The following is an 18,359-nucleotide window of genomic DNA, read 5'->3' as shown; positions in this document are numbered from 1 at the left end:
TCAGCTCCTCCTTTTGTCCACCCACAGGACTGTGATTTGTCTCTTCTCTTTAAGACCATTTGTATTATGATGCTAAGGTATCTCTTCACCTGCTGGATTTCCCCCCATCCCAGTTACACAGTTACTCTCCCGCCCCCCCGCCCCCCAACGTCCCCTGACCTTCAACCTTCTTCCCTCAGTAAGACTTCAGCCTGGACACTGAGATCTAGCTCTAAGGGCCTTCTGATGGTTCCCTCACTGTAAGAAGTGAGGTTACAGGCTCCCTGGATTCTTCAGCTATCTCTACTGCCCCTCCTCTGCCCCTCAGAGTCTGAACTGCTCCCTGTCACAGGCTCTTCCTGCTCCCTTCAGCATCAAGTCCTTCCTCCCAATTCTCTCACTCTGACTTCCCTTCAGTGTCCCACCACCCATCCCTGGGCTCTGAACCTTCCCCCTCTTGGGGTTTGTCTTGGAGGGAGGGTTCCTCTGCTGGTGCCTCCCACCATTCCTCCTCATCCAGCCAGTCCGTAACAGGTAGGGGGACAGGCTTCGTCTCCCTGGTAAAATATATGAATCAGAGCTTTTTATATAGTTGTGTGACTGTGTATGTGGACTGCCTGGCTGCCCCTCTCCTGCCATGTGTTCGATGTAGCCGGCAGCATTAGCATTGCCACTAAATTCTCTTTGCTTTCTCCACACCTCCTCTTTCCCTTTGCTCTCCTCCTGCAGGCTTCAGGGGCAAAGACCATCCGGCGACTCCCGGGCGAAAGCAACGCCGACTCCCGCCGTACCTCCCATGCGGAGCAGTCCGAGGAAAACCCCCCGCCCTCCACCTTGGAGCCCCAGCCTCCCCCCGCGAAACCTCAGTGCTTCCCCCAAGAGCCAATCACTGTCCAGAAAAGAAAGCTCATCGCCCTCCCGCCAACATAGGTCAGGTACCACGTTCCCTCCGTGGGTGCAACCTTCTTCCAGGGCTCCCTCCAGAGCTCAGGCAGGTGGGCTGCTGGGAGACGCCCCAGCGTCCCCCAGTGCAACCCGGAAAGGACCGAGGGAAAGCCCAAACTCAAATTCCAGCAACCAAAGGAAGGCAAGTATCCCAGGAAGGCAAGGCTACTGCTAGATAATGATCTGCTGCTGCCAAACCATTTTTGACCAACCGACCTACCACCTCGCCAGGCTGGAGAAACCTCTGCGTATGCTATACACTCAAGACGCCGCAGCACAGCCCTACACCGTGTCGGAAATACAAGCATATAGCAGCTAGCTTGACTTCAGTGCTTCACTTGCCCACAAGCTCATGCTGTCTCAATCCAGCTCTTTAACCTGGCTGGGGCTTCCCCGGCCAGCTCATGCTTGCTTGCTATTTGCCCAGCCACCAAGCAGCGACTCGGGCAGCCTGCCCCTGTGCCTGACTCTCCTTCCTCTCACGCCGTCTTTTCCTCCTGCACCCCCATTTCTTGGTTAGCAATACCACCGTCTCCTTCGCAGAGCCCTGACACTCGGGTAGGGGGAGGCGGCTTTTTATAATGCACCGGCCAAAATCAGAGGAGACGTGAAAGGGCTGCGCCTCACCTAGAAGAAGAAGAGTCTTGGTGTGAACTTCTAAATGGTCAGGTCAACCCCAATGCCCCTGCCTCCCTCACCGCCCTACTACCCTGCCCTTTGCCACTCCACCCTGCCGTCCCCGGGCCGTCTTTGGGGCAGCTCCGGCCGTGCTGCCTGTCCACTCTCCCATAGTATTTTGACCCCGAGCACTGATGGAACAAAAGTCACAACTGGACTCCTCGGTGGCTGCCTTGCCTGCAGTGTCAAGCAAGAGGAATGTGTGACAATAACTGCTACCCAGAAGGATAGGAGCTGCGTGTTGCTTCTGGCTTATATAGGGCCTCTCTGTTGGCAGGCCTGAGTGAGGAGCTCGTTGCTGGTGAAACGATGAGCATGTTAAGGCAGGGGTAGCTTCTCCCCTCCCTACAAGCATGCAGCTGCTCCAGTGTCTTGTGAAGTGGAGAGACCTTAGCCCTGATTTGTTCAAACGATGCACCTGTAAGTTACCTGTCCACCGGGAGGTTGTATTGCGGGCAAAGGCAGCTGTAAAAGCTTCCCAGGGACCCATTAGCTGGTCTCTTTCTTGGCAGAAATGGTAAAAACAAAACAACCTCTTAGCTCCAAAGTATGATCTGTGGCCATCGCATGGTTCCAGCGTGCAGGGAACCTCAGCGTGCAAGGAATCTGTGAATCGGTCTCTGCCTCTTGCTCTGGGACTTGGTCTCTGTGCTGAACATGCAAGCGGCTACATATTTCTTTCCTGAAATAGGCTTCTTATCCCCAAATGCCCTATACTGGCAGTATCTGCTTGCTTCTGAAGCATAGTTGTGAGACCTTAACTACAGTACTTACTGCTTGGTCTGTGTGACAGTAGCTGGTTTTCGGGGTTGGTGCTTGCTGACAAAACAGTATCTTGACAAACAGTATCATTTGGGGAGGTCAGTTTTGCAGCGTCCTTCTCACCATGCTCTCCCACGTGGGAGATGATTTCACTTGCCAGTGGGGTTAGGGAAAGGGCATTCTCTATAGCGGCTTACCTCTAAGGCTCCAGCTTTTTGGGATGTGGGACAGCAGCACAAAACAAACCAGCCAATAACACCCTGCAATTTGCCCGAAAAGCTTTGAAAAAGTGAAAGGAGCCTAGCTATGTGGCAACAGCTTTGGGACGAGGTGGGAAAGCAGAGGCCCTCCAGATGTTGCTGAACTCCAACTCCCCTCCTCCACAACCACTGGCCATGCTGGCTGAGGCTGATGGGAGCTGAAGTCCAACAACATGTGGAGGGTTCTTCATCCCTGGCCTTCAGACTTCATGAAATGGAAGGCCTGAGCTGAAGAATTAATCGGATGTTAGGTCAAGGGCCCCTCCCTTATCCCAGTTATCTTTTACCTCTGCAACTAACAGGCAAGGGTGTATGAAGAGCAAAGGGAGCCTGGCCTGCTCACTTATCTATTTAGGCAGATGCTTGCTGAGCTAAATTTCGTAAGCTGACTTCGGGAGAAGATGATTCCTGGTGCTATACTTTATCTGGGAGATTTGACCCCGTTGTTCCTTTACCCAGTAGGGATCGGGGGACTCAGTGGCCAGAGGCAAATCCTTGGTAGCTATTTTGTCAAGATTGCCCATGCATGTCAACACGCCACTGGAGGGCTGGTGGCTGTCTTTTTTTTAAAAGTATGTACCTTATTAAGGAGATGGAATTTGTTCACAGATAAAAGCGCTGTCATCCCTTTGCCAGTTTGTCCAGCAGAGGGAAACCAAGGGCATGCAACAGTATGACTGCTAGGACTGTCATTCAAGGAGCCGTGGGATTTGTAGCCCTGGGGGAGGGCCTCAGATCTGCATCTGAATTATAGGAAAAGGACGGGAGCCATAAAGACAGACTTTTTTGTTTGAGACTATAGATGTGGTCTTAGCAAAGATAACCCAACAGCCCCAATTGGGCTTGCACAGCTTGGAGAGCTGCAGCATGTATCTTGGAGTAATGGGGATGGAGAGGGGTTTTGAGAGCAAACGCCACATTTTCCCCGGGGTTTATCTCCCATGTTTTCATGCAGTCCCCACTACTGCCACTGAACTACCCATGATGTGGTTTCAGGACTCTAGTGTGCATGAGATCCCCTCCTTCCTTCCTGTTACAGGTTCTCCAATATCAGTAGCTTTCCATGCATCTTTCAGGCACAATTTTGAAGTTTTCTGTTTAAACATTGGCAAAAAATAAGCACCCCATCTTTAAAGCATGCACTCTCTCTGCCCTCCTCATCCTATTTTGACCACACCCTCCCAACTCCTTCTCCCACGTGAATTGTTATTTTGGCGTGGCAGGCAGATCTGCGGAGATAGGTTGAGACAGTGATTCCACTATATATCCCTTTTGGAGCACATGCCAAATGCCAAGAGGTCAGGAGCTGAAGGCTCAGTATGTCTCAGAGAATTCACTACAAAGCTGCAGGTACCATCAAATGGCATTGTATTAATGGTGGCTGTTCCATGTAGCCGCTGTGTTTGAAACGGCCGAGTGAACTGGCCTGCAGTGGACCCCTTCTTGCAAAGGCTTCCTTCCTTCCAGGACACTGAGCATTCAGAAAGAAATACAGAAGAAGGGTATTGGGCGGGGGGAATCAAACTAAGGGCAAGTTCTGTCATTTTAGAATTGCTTTGTTGACAATGCCAGCCCAAGACTTTTTTCTGCCTGCTGGAGAGCACCAAATGGTGTCCCACGACCACTGCCATGTTGTGTGTATGTGTGTATGTGTATGTATGTATGTATGTATGTATGTATGTACGTATGTATGTATGTATATGTACAGTGGTACCTCTACTTATGAATTTAATGCATTCCGAACGCATACTTTCGTAAGTAGAAAAAAATTGTAAGTCGAATCCCATAGGAATGCATTGGGAGAAAAAAAATCGTAAGTCGAAGCAACCCTATCTAAAAATTCGTAAGTAGGAAAAATCCTATCTAAACCGCATCCAAGATGGCGGACGGAGCTCCATTCGTAAGTAGAAACATTCGTAAGTAGAGTTATTCGTAAGTAGAGGTACCACTGTATATGTATATGTATATGTATATGCACATACAGTACATACAGTATTGTCACAGCATTCGGACATGAATTCCTTCTAAATCCGCCTGAAATAACCTGGATCACTTTGCTGCCCTCTAGTAGGACAAGCCCAGTGAGAATGGAATGGAGGCATTTGAGTCTCTGTGCCATTCATTTGGGGCAGGTTGTTCATCATGGCTCTGTATTCTGATTTGGATGCCCTTGGTTTGTTTGTTTGTTTGTTTGTTTATTATTTATTTATTTATTAAATTTATATACCACCCTTCATCAAGAGATCCCAGGGCGATTCACAGAATAAAATACAATATAAAAAACAACTAAATAGTTAAACCAAAACAATCCCCCCCGCGTTTTTCTGACACCTGTTTTCTCAGCTCTCCCTTGTGCTTTGTTCTGCCCATGCCCAGACTTCACATCCTCCTCTCTACTCCCTCAAGCAAACCTCACCATGCATTTCCATTGGGACAAGTTTCTCCCTTGATGAGCTCCCTGAAGTTTCTGCCCTATTTCCGCTTGATCCTGCTCTGCCCCAGCATATGTGTCCTCCTGATTCATTTTGTCCATCGGCTTTTCTGGACTACCATCAGCTGACTCTTTCCCCTTCCATTGCTTAGGAGAGTCCGTTCTTGAACGGTGTTTTTCTTGACTTTTTGACCTGTTTTCACACAACACCTGATGCTGTGGGGTCTTCAGACTGAGGCAAGTTCCAAAGGGCATCCCAGAGACTGTGCAATCATTACTGCTCTCACATCTGACATGAGGGCAAGCTCTTGGCCAGTCTCAGGGCAGAGCTGTGGGCTGACAGTAGTGCCCATCACACTGGAGATCAGTGGTACAGTACATATCTTGCATGCAGAATGCCCCAGCTTAAACCCTTGGCATCTGCAGCCGAGAAGATCAGGTAGCAGGAGATAGCAAAGATCTATTCCTGAGACCCTGGAGGCCCACTGCCAGCCACAATGCTAGGCTAGATGGAGAAATAATCTCGTGGTCAAAGGGAAATAGGGTGACAATGAAGAAAGGAATGTGGAGACCAAGTGGGATAGGGATGGAGGCATGGATGTGTGGATACTTGAAATGCACACAGTGGTCTTTATATCTCTGCAATAGCCAGGCCGTGATAGCTGGGAACCGACGGCATGGGTTTGCAGAACTTCACGTAGCCTGCAGCTTAAGCCTCAGCCTGCAAATGCAAGTCAGAAGCCTTGCAAGGGATCCAGGTGCCTAACTCACTGCATGCCAGTGTCTGTACATCATTCTGCCTCTACTAACCCTAGGAATGGTTAAGGCACTGAAGCCCCACCTCTTGACCACTGCAAATCCTCCAGAGCTCTCTGGCTTTGAAGATCATACTAGATGTTGCTCACATGCTTGGACCAGAAGCTTTTCAAAAGCTATAGGATGCTACATTTGGTGCCCAATCCCAGATTCTCTGGATTTTTTGTGTCTTTGTGCAGGATTGTAGAGCACCTAACCCTGCCTTAAACCATCAGGACCATATCAGTTGAGCGGCACCAATTTGAATCCAAAGGTGTTTAGACTGCTCCGTTGCCCTGGGATTATATGGGATGCTTCAGCATAAACTGGGAATTTTATTTGGTCATCTGTTTGGGATGGGGAAAGATTGCCTGTAGCATTATATATGAAGCAGCCCTTAGAACAGGAGTTCCTTTGGCTCTCAACAAATGGTGAAAATTCATCACAGTATTTTATTCCTCAGTTGAGATTTGTTTTCAAAGGATTGTGTTTGCAAGGCACTTTAGAGACCTTTGACTGTCCCACAAAATGTAGTAACTGTCATCAGCCAAAGGTTACCTCATGATTCAAATTCTTTTCCAGCCTGTTTTATGGCATTCCTCTTCACACCCGCTGCTTCCCATTGAACTCTGCATTTATTTTTCTTAACCCCCAAAGGGAGTATGCCATTACTGGTATTTCTCAACCCCCACACTAGGTGGGCAATGCAGTTTCTACCCCACCCACTCCTCACTTTACTTTGTTTCCCTTTTCTGCTTTTGTGTCAAAGGTCAGAGTTGAAATTGGCACCATTTTGGAGGCCCTGCCTGGAACCGAAACAGCCCTTTTGGCTTCCAGGTTTGGGTGGCAAGTAGGCATGTGTATGTGGGCAATGCACACACAACTTTTGCTCCTTCTCCAACTCCAGTGGGACTCCTCTGTCTCTCCTTCTGACAAGGCTATCATCTGATAATCTCTGTCTTCTTTTGTACGAGAGTGTGGTCCCATGTAATTTTATCAGGCAATATGAGATGAGCAGGCCCATTGTTGTACCACTCTTCACCCTGAAATACAATATTTCAAATATCAGTAAATACACACACACGCATACAGAGTGGTGCCTCGCAAGACGAAATTAATTCGTGCCACGAGTCGCTTCGTCTAGTGATAATTCCGTCTTGCGAAGTGCCAATTGCCGCGGCAAAAAACCCCCAAAAACCCCCGCCGGAAAACTTTGTCTTGCGAAGTGCGGCCATTGAAAGTTTCTTCTTGCGAGTCACCAAAAACAGTTTTTCGTTGCACGATGCATTTGTCTTGCGAGGTACCAGTGTGTATATATATATATATATATATATATATATATATATATATATATACACACAGTGGTGCCTCACTTAACGAATGCCCTGCTTAACGAACTTTCCGCTTAACGAAAGGATTTTTCGAGCGGAGGTTGCCTCGCTAGACGAATGCGTTTTACGAAAAATTCGTCTAGCGAATTGCGGTTTCCCATAGGAATGCATTGAAATTCAATTAATGCGTTCCTATGGGCAAAAAAAATTCAATAAAAATTCAATGCATTCCTATGGGATTTGCTAGACGAATTTTTCGCTATAAGAAAAGACCCGTGGAACGAATTAATTTCGTCTAGCGAGGCACCACTGTATACATTTAGCAAGGTTGGAAAGCAAGACAGCTTTCGTCTGCCATCCAAAGAGCATCAGTATTGGGTAAAGAAATGGGTACACGCCATCAATGCCTACCGTAGCAACAAAAAAAAAGTACTCTATCAATACCACGAAGGGTTAAGGGATTGTTGGTACAAGGGGTTTAGCTGCTTTTCCTTGTGGTTGTGCGTCAGTGCGCCCTGAATGAACACCCATTAAAGAACAGGGCCCTCATTGAGCCAAATATGGAAATGGAGACACAGTTTGTTTTCTTGAGAAGCAAGCCAAAGGGAGTAGCACTGACAGTCATCTGTTATGGCAGAGGAAGCTGTGGATTGTCCCGGGTCTAATAGGATTTGTTCCAGGGTTCTAAATAGCTTCTCTATGAAAGCTCCCCAAAACGCCATCGCAAGAAGGTCGTCTCTTGGATGCTAGTCAGCGACTGCATATTATGTATATTCATGTTTTATTAAAAGCAAGCATAAACGCAGGTTCAAAGAGGACGTCGGTCATTCTTCTTCCTAGGAGTACAGGCCGTTTTGATTGCATGCTCTCCATTATCCCTCCCTATCATAAAGCCCACTCATTTTGTGTCTTTCCCCAAGACTTGCTTATTACATGGCCCTCGTCGCCTTTTTGGCATTTTGACTTTAACTGATGAACACACCCGATACAAGTTTTTTTTTGCCCAGTCTCTTAGCTTGTGTCAATCTCATAGCATGGTCAATCGGATAAACGGTTCATTGAGCATCGTGGCAGAAGGCACACTCAGTCTTGCTATAGGTTCTGCGCTTCTGGTGCAACAGCACAAGTTAGGGACAGCAATATGTGTTTTATGCCACATATGAGTATTGACCTGCATTTCCGGCCACCTTCCTGGTGCTATACTCTTTTATTACTCTTATGATAAACAGCTAATATAAAAGCATAAGGGGAGCCCTGATGGGTCTAGTCCAACATCCTGTTCTCACAGTGGCCAACCTGGGGCCTAGGCGAAGGGTTGGTTACTAAATGTGCCTGCTCTTGACTCAACACTGCTGCCCTCACAAGTTAGCAGTGCTCTCTTATACAGTGGTGCCTCAACTTACGAATTTAATCCGTTCCGAAGGCACCTTCATAGGTCGAAACATTCATAAGTCGAAGAGCGCCATTGGAAACGCGATTTCCCATAGGAATGCATTGGAAACGGAAAAATTCGTAAGTCGAAGCAACCCCTTCTAAAAATTCGTAAGTCGAAAAAACCCTATCTAAAACCGCTGCGGTTTCTGTTCAGATGTCGAGAAATTCGTAAGCGTGCGGCCATTTGCCCCATTCGTAAGTCGAAAAATTCAGTTGTCGAGTTGTTCGTAAGTCGAGGTACCACCGTACATAGTTTTTTGTTCATTTGTTTGCTGGTTTAATGAATATATGACTATGGGGGGGGGAGTCCTCACAAGGTGGCGTTTCATTAAAGCGTTAAAAATGAAACAACTGAACAAACACAATGGAAGCAAAATCAGTTCAACAACATAAAGGGGCTCAGCAATAAGGTCAAGATAAAAGCTTGGCGGGAAAAGGAAAGTCCTTTGGGGCCACTCAAAGTTCAGAAGAGAGCGGGCCAATCAGAATTCCCTAGAGGGGGAATTCCACAAGTATAAGCCACCACTGAAAAGGCCCTGCCCCAAGGACCCACCAGCATGATCAAACCAAGTTCTTCTACAAATTACCCATCTCCCCACTACTCTCCAGCCTCCAAAAACTACATACTCCCACCATTCTTTTTCTTATCTTTCATCAGCAGTGGCCACGGGAACAGTGGCAGCACAGAGGCAAGATTGCCGCTGCAGCACCCTTTATAGAACTACGGTACATCTTACCCACCATCCCATTTTTCCTACATGCTGTTTACCTAGCACATCAGAGTGACCGAGGGGAGGGAGGGGAGCACCTACCTTCTCTTGATGCATATCTTCACCAAGATCACGGCCAATTAGAGGGAAGAAGTGAGTGTATTCTAGTATAAAGGAGGGATAGCTTTGGGGAGTGGGGAATACTTGCAGAGACTGCCAGCAGGGGTGGGCGGAGCCAGGAAATCCTTTGGCGCAGATTTCGTTTTGAGACATACAAATCTGGGGGCTTTCCTCTCATTTGAGATGGGTGGAATTCTGTTTTCGAGAGTGTCCTCCAGAAGCCTTGGACTACAATTTCCACCAGCCCCAGGAAACACTGCTGATGGGAAATGTAGTCCAAAACTCCTGGAGGGCACCAGGTTGGCAAAGGCTGCTTTGCCTAGGCAACCTCCCTGTCCTAGTGCCATCTCAGCAGCGCCAGGAGTGTACCAGTCTCTTTGGTGGTACCCATATAACTGCCCAGTGTTCGTTGTCATCTCTAATTTGTGAAGCATCCAAAATGATGAAGGGGTTCACAATTTAAAATGAATGGGTTTCATAGGATAGGAAAACATTCAAGTGGGAAAGAAGCCAAAGAAGGGATGGGCAGGTGATTGCTAACTGATGCACACCATACATTTGAAGCACATGACTCTATCTCCCCCCCCCCCAAAAAAAAGGATTCTGGGAATTTTGGTTCCCCTCTAACACAGCTACAGAATCCCAGAACCCTTAACATACTACAACCCCCATAATTCTTTGGGTGAAGCCATGTGTTGTAAAAGTACATTGGATGTGCTTCTAAGTGTATGGTGTGGTTCTGAACAGCATAAGCTGGAAGGAACTGCTATACAGAGTTTGAAAAAGACAACAGAGCTTTTAAGGGCCAACCTGCACATGATGCTGGGAGATCTGTGCTGGATTTCCTGGCCCATCGTCCTTTTGAAAACCAACAAAATTTCCAGGCTTGGAATTTGATTGCAGACCTGACAGTGGGGCACAGTGGGACACTGAGGTCCAGCACCGAGGGCCTTCTGGCGGTTCCCTCGTTGCGAGAAGCCAAGTTGCAGGGAACTAGGCAGAGGGCCTTCTCGGTGGTGGCGCCTGCCCTGTGGAATGCCCTCCCAACAGATGTCAAAAAGGAAAACAACTACCAGACTTTTAGAAGACATCTGAAGGCAGCCCTCTTCAGGGAAGCTTTTAATGTTTAATAAATTACTGTGTTCTATTTTTCTGTTGGAAGCCGCCCAGAGTGGCTGGGGAGACCCAGCCAGATGGGTGGGGTATAAATAATAAATTATTATTATATTATTATTATTATTATTATTATTATTTTCCCCTGTGGGCAGTATCTGCCATTCAAACTTCACAGAGACCTATGTTTCTCTCCCTTTGGGTTGGAAAACAACTTGTGGGGACTTTGATTGCAAAAAAAAGGGCTCACCAGGAAATTGTTAAGCATCTCCTCCACCAGCACTGTGGGTGCAATCAAATGTGTAGCTCCACCACCACCACCTTTTCATTTATATATTAAAAAAACCTCTGCACCAGGATGTCTGTCATATGTAGCTTGGCCTCTAAGAGTAAGTGAGCACCAAGTTCCAGAAGCAACAAGAGCAAATTATTGAAAATGGGCCAGGATGGGAAGACACCAAGCTTTGTCGCAATATTAGATTGAGCAAAACAGACAGATTAAGAAGGCGCATGAGGATGAATCTATGAGAAGGAGCAGGAAACTGCAAGGTGGTGGAGTGGCAAGACCAACACCCTCTGCTGAAAGCTGTCAAGGGTCTTCTTGCGGGTTTGTCTGTGGAGGCAACACAACTGTGCTATCTACCCATTTGTCTCTCCACCCCTTGGGCTATACCCAGTAGCAGAACATCTGCTTTGCATGCAGAAGGTCCCAGGTTCAACCCTTAGCATCGCCAGGTAGCACTGGGAGAGACTTCCAGTCTGAAACCCTGGAGAGCTGCTGCCGGTCAGGGTAGACTATCCTGAAAGAGTTGGGCCAGGGGTCAGACTCTGCGTAAGGCAGCTTCCGATGTTTCTAAGCGAGTCCGGGTGGTGCCTCTCCTTGAACCAGGGGTAGCCAACATGGTGCCTTTGCAAAGCTGCTGGACTCCCAACTCCCATAATTCCTCACCATTGGCCATGCTGGCTGGGGCAGGTGGGGGTTGCAATCCCAGAACAATGTTGGCTACCTGGTGGGTGAACCTGGGGTCAAATGTGGCCCTCTGGGCCTCTTTTTGGGTCCTGAGACCTTCCCCATGTCACACATTCTCCAGCCATTCCCTTTCTCTCCAAGACTCGGCCCTCACTGGCGCTGCTGCACACCTTCCTTGAGTATTTTTGCCTAGCTGGAATGTGCCCCTGAACTCTGATCATGCCTCTTGCATACGTGAATGGGGGAAAACGGGTGTGCAAAAATTAGCCTTCCATATAAATGTAAAAAATAGTATGTGTTGCTCTGTCTACTTTTGCCTCAGACTCCATCTGCCTATGAGGTTCTGGATGTGTGTAAGATTTTGGCGCTTCCAGAGCTCTTCCCTTTTGGCAGGAAAAAGTAGTGTAGGACTGAATATGAATTTAAATGCAGGTGGTCTAGCATTGTTTCAGGCAGTATATTGCTCCCCCTCTCCGATTTTATCCTCCTCCATTGGCAGGCTGTGAACTTGGTGTGTTTCCAAGGCAGAAGATTCGGGCTGAGCAAGATGGCAATCTGGGGAGGTCAAACTTGATTTCACAGTAAATGTATAACCTCATCTCACCCCCACCCCCAGTGGGCATTGTGACATCGTGTCTCCCTTCCTCCCACCAATAGCGTGGTGGGCGGGAGGGGCAACACAGAATGGTGTGATGTCATTATGACCCATGGTAAGGTTGACCAGGAAATTATGGCGGCAGAGCTGGGAGTGGAGCCACTTTCAGGGACCAGCATTTACTGTAACTTCTAAGCTGGGCCCTGGAAATGTTTCGAAAAAATTGTTCCTATATAATGCACAGAGGAAGCTGTAAATATGAGAAATGGGTTTTTTGGATCAACTAATGCGAAGCAAACTCATTCCCGCACTTGCACTAACGTTGCTGTGTTTGTGATTCTACTATGCACTTCGAGACACAAAACCTTTGTCTGAGAGATCACACTCCCCTTGGTCACCAGGGCTGGGAAAAACTTGCTGATCTAGGTGGCAGATTTCCTACAAACTGGGGGGGAGGTGGGAGGGGAGGGATTTCATCGACAGGGACCATAAAGTGCTTCCTGGGAGATTCTGTGCTTTTTAAAAATGAGATGTTCTCATCCTTTGAGTCACTTGGAGCATGGGTGCACCTTTGCCAGTTGGCGACACAGGCGAGGCTCAGCTCTTGAGCTACAAGACGCTCCACCTTGAATTGTCAGTCAAGAAGCGAAAGATGGCATGAATCATCCCTTCCGAAAGATGCAAGAGCAGGATGTGATATGTATGTAACATGTAAAGGGCACTGTGCTGTGCAATGTAACTTGTGTGGCTATTTCTTTGGACTGAAACTGCAACTGTAATGCAGGTATCTTTGAATTGGTAATGGAGGCTCAGGCTTGCTTTCCATATGGTCGGAGTCCTGTCAAGGAGCAGCTGTGTATTAAGATCATCTCCCACTCCGCCGAGCAGGCTGTTCCGGTTTGGAGACAGGACTTCCGTCGTCTGGTATCGTGTACTTAAAACATTGCCAGGCTCCAAAATAATAGTAATTTTAAAAGCCCCTCTCGGCATATCTCCTTCACATTCTTTTAGGAAAGCAGCTCTAGAATGTTTTACACATTGCAACTAGAATGTACAATTGCAAACGGAAATAAAAACAAAAAACCTGATTTAAACTGCATGGCACATTTCTCAACCACCAAAGCCTGGCATGCAATCACAGAGAAGCTATAATCTGTGTACAGATCCACCTGGCATTTTCATAACTCCAGATGATGACTTTAAAATAAAACAAACAAACCAATAAGAGGGGATGTCTTGTTTGTATGAGAACCGGCAGTCATAGTAGCTTTGTTATTCCAAGGGAACTCTGGGTCGTGCCATTAAAAAGCTCACCTACCTTTTTGTTGATGTGTATTTCCCCGTTTGTTTAATGAACGGCCAACAAACGAAGGCCGTCAAAATGGCAGAAGGGAGTCACTTCTGGTACTTTCTCAAGGTTGCACCACAGAAGTGCTGGAAGTGGGGTCTGTGCGATCCCTTGTGCTGTCTATCGGAACAAAGCACATATGGGCATCAGTTCTAGTAATGGGTTGTAGGGCTCAGAGAGGATTAAAGGCCCAGGAGATAACAATGAGACCTACCGTACCTTCACAGAGTTGTCTGGACAGGAGACCAGCTGTTCTGCTCTCATCAGAGTACGAGGAAGATACAGCAGCTGAAAGCATGGGCAAACCCATTCACTGGCTCTAATTGGAGGGGGTAGGTACAACAGGCAAACTTTTGACCCTCCGGGGCCAAAGTGGACATGATGGTGGATGTGTGATTTGCTGCTGAGAGCAGCTATCTTGTATCTCTGGGAGGGAGGGACCACATCCCCAGGGAACAAGCCCCTCTCCGGCCTCAGTTCATACCCTCCTTGAGTGTGTTTGTGTGGCTGAAAGTGCTCTGATAATGCCTGGATATAGGATAGAGAAGGGTGTGTGGGTGTAATAGAAGCTAGCAAAGGCGATGCTTGCATTCATTGCCCTGCCCACTTTTGCCTCTGGCCCCGCCCAACACAGTCTGCACAAAAGGAAATGTAGCCTGCTCAGTGCTGAAAAAAGGTCCTCCAACGTTCTTGCACCTCCTCCTGTCCAGCGGAGGACACCTGGCAGGGCATTGTTTCGCCCAAGAGGCCATACCCTCATGATGACCAATAGCCAATGAACTGCTGCAGAGGAATGGGAGTGTGGAAAGACGGCATCATGGCTGGGGTTCTTGCTACCAGCAGTGTGGACTCTTGCTACTGCCAGCAGCCACACATTCCTCATGTTCTCTAGCCGGGCTTCAGAATGAGGAATAAAACTAAGCATGGATCTTTATAGCCCACTGTATCCAATGTTCAAGCGAACCGACGCAGCATAAAAACATTCTAAAAACCCAACACAGTGCCCAAATAGATGTCTAAAACCAAACACTGCAAAAAAAAAAAAAGCATGCACGTAGCTTAAAAGAAAACCCTGAACTATAATATTACACTTCCAAGATCTAATAAGATGGATTTGCATTGCCTAAGTGAGTGTAAAATGGAGACTACATTTCTGGACCTATCGAAGAAATTTCTTCTAGAGCCTCGCAACAGCTGTTAATGCCTTGCAGTGCAGTCATAGAATCATGGAATGTAGAGTTGGAAGGGACCCTGAGGACCCTGAGAATATGCAGTTGTCCCATACGGGGATCGAACCTGCAACCTTGGTGATATTGGCACCGTGCTCTAGCCAACTGAGCTATCCACTCAGAAGTAAGTCCCATGTAGTCCAGTGGAATTTGCTCTCAGGTTACCAGTTCGTTTCCAAGCCCAATCAAAGGTGCCTAAATGACTCAGGCCCCAAATACTTGAAAGACTGCCTCCTTCCCTACAGACCCATCTGAATGCTCAGATCAGCCCTCTTGGTTGCTTCTCCACCCACAGAAGCTCAGGGGGTTCTGGCCTGGGAGAGGGTATCTCCTAGTGGTCCTAAGAATGCCCTCCCCATAGAGATGCACCTGACACTTTCATTTTACAGGTGTAAAAAAAAGGTAAAGGACCTCTGGACAGTTAAGTCCAGTCAAGGGCGACTATGGGGTTGCAGGGGTTACAGGGGTATAATGAAGGTGTCAGATCTCTGAGATTCAGGCAGATGGCTAGGACATTTTGGAAGGTCCCTTGGACAAAGGCACATGTGTGCAACGGTAGAGGCCTGGCTGGAAAGCTTCAAGCCCACCGTAGCTACATGGGAGAGGGTTTGAATAAAAAGAAATACAAATTGCCCCTGCCCCATAGCTTGACCGATCACGGCTAGGACATAGCTGCCAAGTCTCCCGTTATTCCCCAGGAAACCCCCGTTTTCCCAGCCGTTTCCCACTGGCAGCCCAGATTTTAAAAAACCCCGTAAATCCCCCGGATTCTTACCAGCCCGGGGAGGCTCCTTCTGCTCATGTCTGGAGTCTCTGGACATGCGCAGAAGCGATTTCTGGCGCTGCGGCCATTTTGGAAATGGGCAGAGCATGCGTAGACGCAACTTCCGGTGCTGCTCTGCCCAGTTCCAAAATGGCTGCAGCGTGACTTCCGGTGCTGCGGCCATTTTGGAAATGGGCAGAGCATGCGTAGAAGCAACTTCCGGTGCCGCTCTGCCCAGTTTCAAAATGGCCGTGCCGCTGCCGATCCCGGATTTTTCAATCTGGGAGTTGGCACCTATGGGCTAGGAGCAGCTAGGAGCTAGGTGGAGTCATAGATCTAAAAAAGAAAAGAAAAAAGTAGACTTGCACATGCTGGCCAGCTTCCGTTTTGACTTGAAATGCTCGTTTGGGGCTTCTCAGAAGTACATACAGCCAAGAAGCAGCCAGGAGGAGCACCAGCCTGCAATGGCACCCACCTCAGAGGTGCAGGAATTGTGCGACAGCATGGTCTGGCCTGGCTGAAAGGGAGGAAAATGCACTGGCTACAGCCCAGAGGATGGTTTGAAGGTCATTTTATTACTAGCCCTGAACAAATAACCATGCAATCTTAATGGGAAAATGATGTCTAACTGAGAAAATCCAATTGACTGAATTGTTTCATTTCAGGAATGCATCAAAGCCACACACTAGACCTGCCAACTGCTGCTGTTCCTAGTAGCACATGCGGGAGTCATGCGCCCATCATGCTCGAGTTAGCCAGGCTCGTGGCACTGATGTGAAATTTCACATTTCCTGCATTATTTGACTCCAAGTCAGGGGGAGACGCTGCAAGAAATGTTGCTTTGGGGGGGGGGAGACTTTACCGAAATTATCTGCAGGTCACATGGTGAGATTTAATTCAGGAGGGTGTGCCATTACCAATGTGTGACAGGCCCAGTTGAATGAATAGCTGGTTCTTCACCTGTCGGAAGGATGTGCCTGAGATTTAGGTGTTCCGGTTTCAGTTTGAAATGGGTGAAGTTGTGAGGCACTTGAAGAGGGGAAGTTCTGGCCTGGAACAGTGTGTAGTGCCGGGGAACAGCTGGACCTTCTGCATTCACTAGTGCAGACTTTTTGGAGGAACAAATTGCCTCAAGTGTGATTTGCTTTGATTCGTCACTCCTCAAAAGATCTGAACTGCTAGTCCTGGGTTCAAAGTCACAGGAACATTAGTCTCAAGACCCTTCCCCCAGGATAGAAAATCTGCCACCTGTGCCACTTATATACTTATTTTTTCCATAAAATTTATATAACGCTTGATTGTAGAAAATCTCAAAGCAGTCACTGTAGAGGGGTTACAACAACTCATGGAGCTGTTGGGCTGTCTATCTTCCTTGTGGGGTCTACAACCCCTCAAGACACAAAGAAAATGGCTGACACCAGGGTGCGTGTTTGTATGTGGTTTTCATGCACCTGTGATACAGAAAAGGTCAACAGCACATGACTCCCAAGTCTGCTTGACTTTGTTCTTCCATACAGAAACCACCAGTCTTCCAGTGAAGACTAAGGATGGATGAACCCGTCCATTTTGGGTTCTCATTTTTCCAATCGTAAATTCACTTTTCCACATCTCCCTATCAGCTTGCCTTTTAAAAAGTCATCACAAATGAAGCATCAGGATTTTAGCATACGTTTTCTCTTAATATGCATATTTCTGTACATGCTCTTTGGACAAAGAACTGCATTGCGAAATAGTAGACCCCATTGAAATCAATGGACCTAACTTTGTCATGTTCATTCATTTTGATGAGTCTACTCTGAACGATACCACCCATTAAATATGAATCAAACGGGATCCTCCCATCATCCCTACAGGCAGTCCCATTTTCAACACCAAAGGTAACTTTAAAGTAATTATTATTAAACTAGTGTATTTCAGCCCGTTCAATAACGGGCGTTAGAACATCCTGGGGTTCGGAGAAGCGCTTGCGCAGTGCTTCTCCGAACCCTGGGACCTGTCCTTGCTGTCGGCGGCAGGGGGACAGGAACGGAGGAGAAGAAAGTGCTGCTTTCTCCTCCTCCGTTCCTCTCCCCAAGCCGCAGACAGGAAGGAGGACCTGTCCTTGCTGGACGCACACACGTGCGCGCTCCCCCCGCCAACGCTCAGTCCAGCCAGGAGCGGCAGTTGGCAGCTGCAGGGAAACGGTAGGTGGGGGGGGAGCGCGTGTGTGTGCGTCCAGTCTCTGCTGTCCAATCCCTGTGTCCCTGGGGCCCATGCGCAGTAACCCAGGGACACACGGGACAACTGGACGCAGGGACACTTGGACTTTATTATATAGGATGCATTTATATCCTGCTTTTCTCCCAAACTCGGATGCAAGTTGGCTTACAACATTTAAAAACTTTGTTATAAAATTCAGAATGATAAACCAGTAATACAAATAGTAATAAATTAATTGATAATAAATTATTTGTTAATAAATTTGTTAATAAATTAACAAATAGTTAAAATACATTGAAACACATTTCGAACCAGCATTACCGTTTGCCCTGGCAATAGTCCAGTAGTGCTCAGCTTTGACTGTGCCTTAGTCTTCTGAATAAGAAGGTTTTAGCCTGTTGGTGGAAGGATACAACTCACAATGATATGGACGTATGATCATCTAATCTCCAGACTGATTTATAACATGTTTCCAATACAGCCACCAGATTCTAAAGAAAAGAATGCTTTAAATAAGGTAGACACCTAAATACGGCAGCCCTGTTTCGGGAAGCTTTTAATGATTGAGATTTTGTTGTGCTCCTTTTATATTTCGTTGGAAGCTGCCCAGAGTGGCTGGGGTACAAGAAATGAGTTGTGAATGATGATAAAAGGTTTGCAAACAGCCACTCTCCTGGTCCCCGGTGGCAAGCATGAA

The 18,359-nt window shown here is 47.5% G+C and overlaps 1 protein-coding gene across 1 annotated transcript in view; it reads left to right on the top strand.

The window, feature by feature from the left end:
- The window catches only part of TTBK1 (tau tubulin kinase 1), a 94,743-nt gene extending 93,450 nt beyond the window's left edge, over nucleotides 1–1,293 (top strand). Inside the window, exon 15 of the mRNA XM_060272250.1 lies at nucleotides 709–1,293. Within this exon, the coding sequence (XP_060128233.1) occupies nucleotides 709–1,099 (391 nt within the window). The 3' untranslated portion in view covers nucleotides 1,100–1,293. The remainder of the gene's footprint in view (nucleotides 1–708) is intronic.
- Nucleotides 1,294–18,359: the final 17,066 nt, after the last annotated feature.

This window comes from Zootoca vivipara, chromosome 3 (assembly GCF_963506605.1).
Source record: "Zootoca vivipara chromosome 3, rZooViv1.1, whole genome shotgun sequence".
NCBI lineage: Eukaryota > Metazoa > Chordata > Lepidosauria > Squamata > Lacertidae > Zootoca > Zootoca vivipara.
Note: the sequence above shows the minus strand (reverse complement) of the source record. Positions and strands in the feature narration are given on the sequence as shown.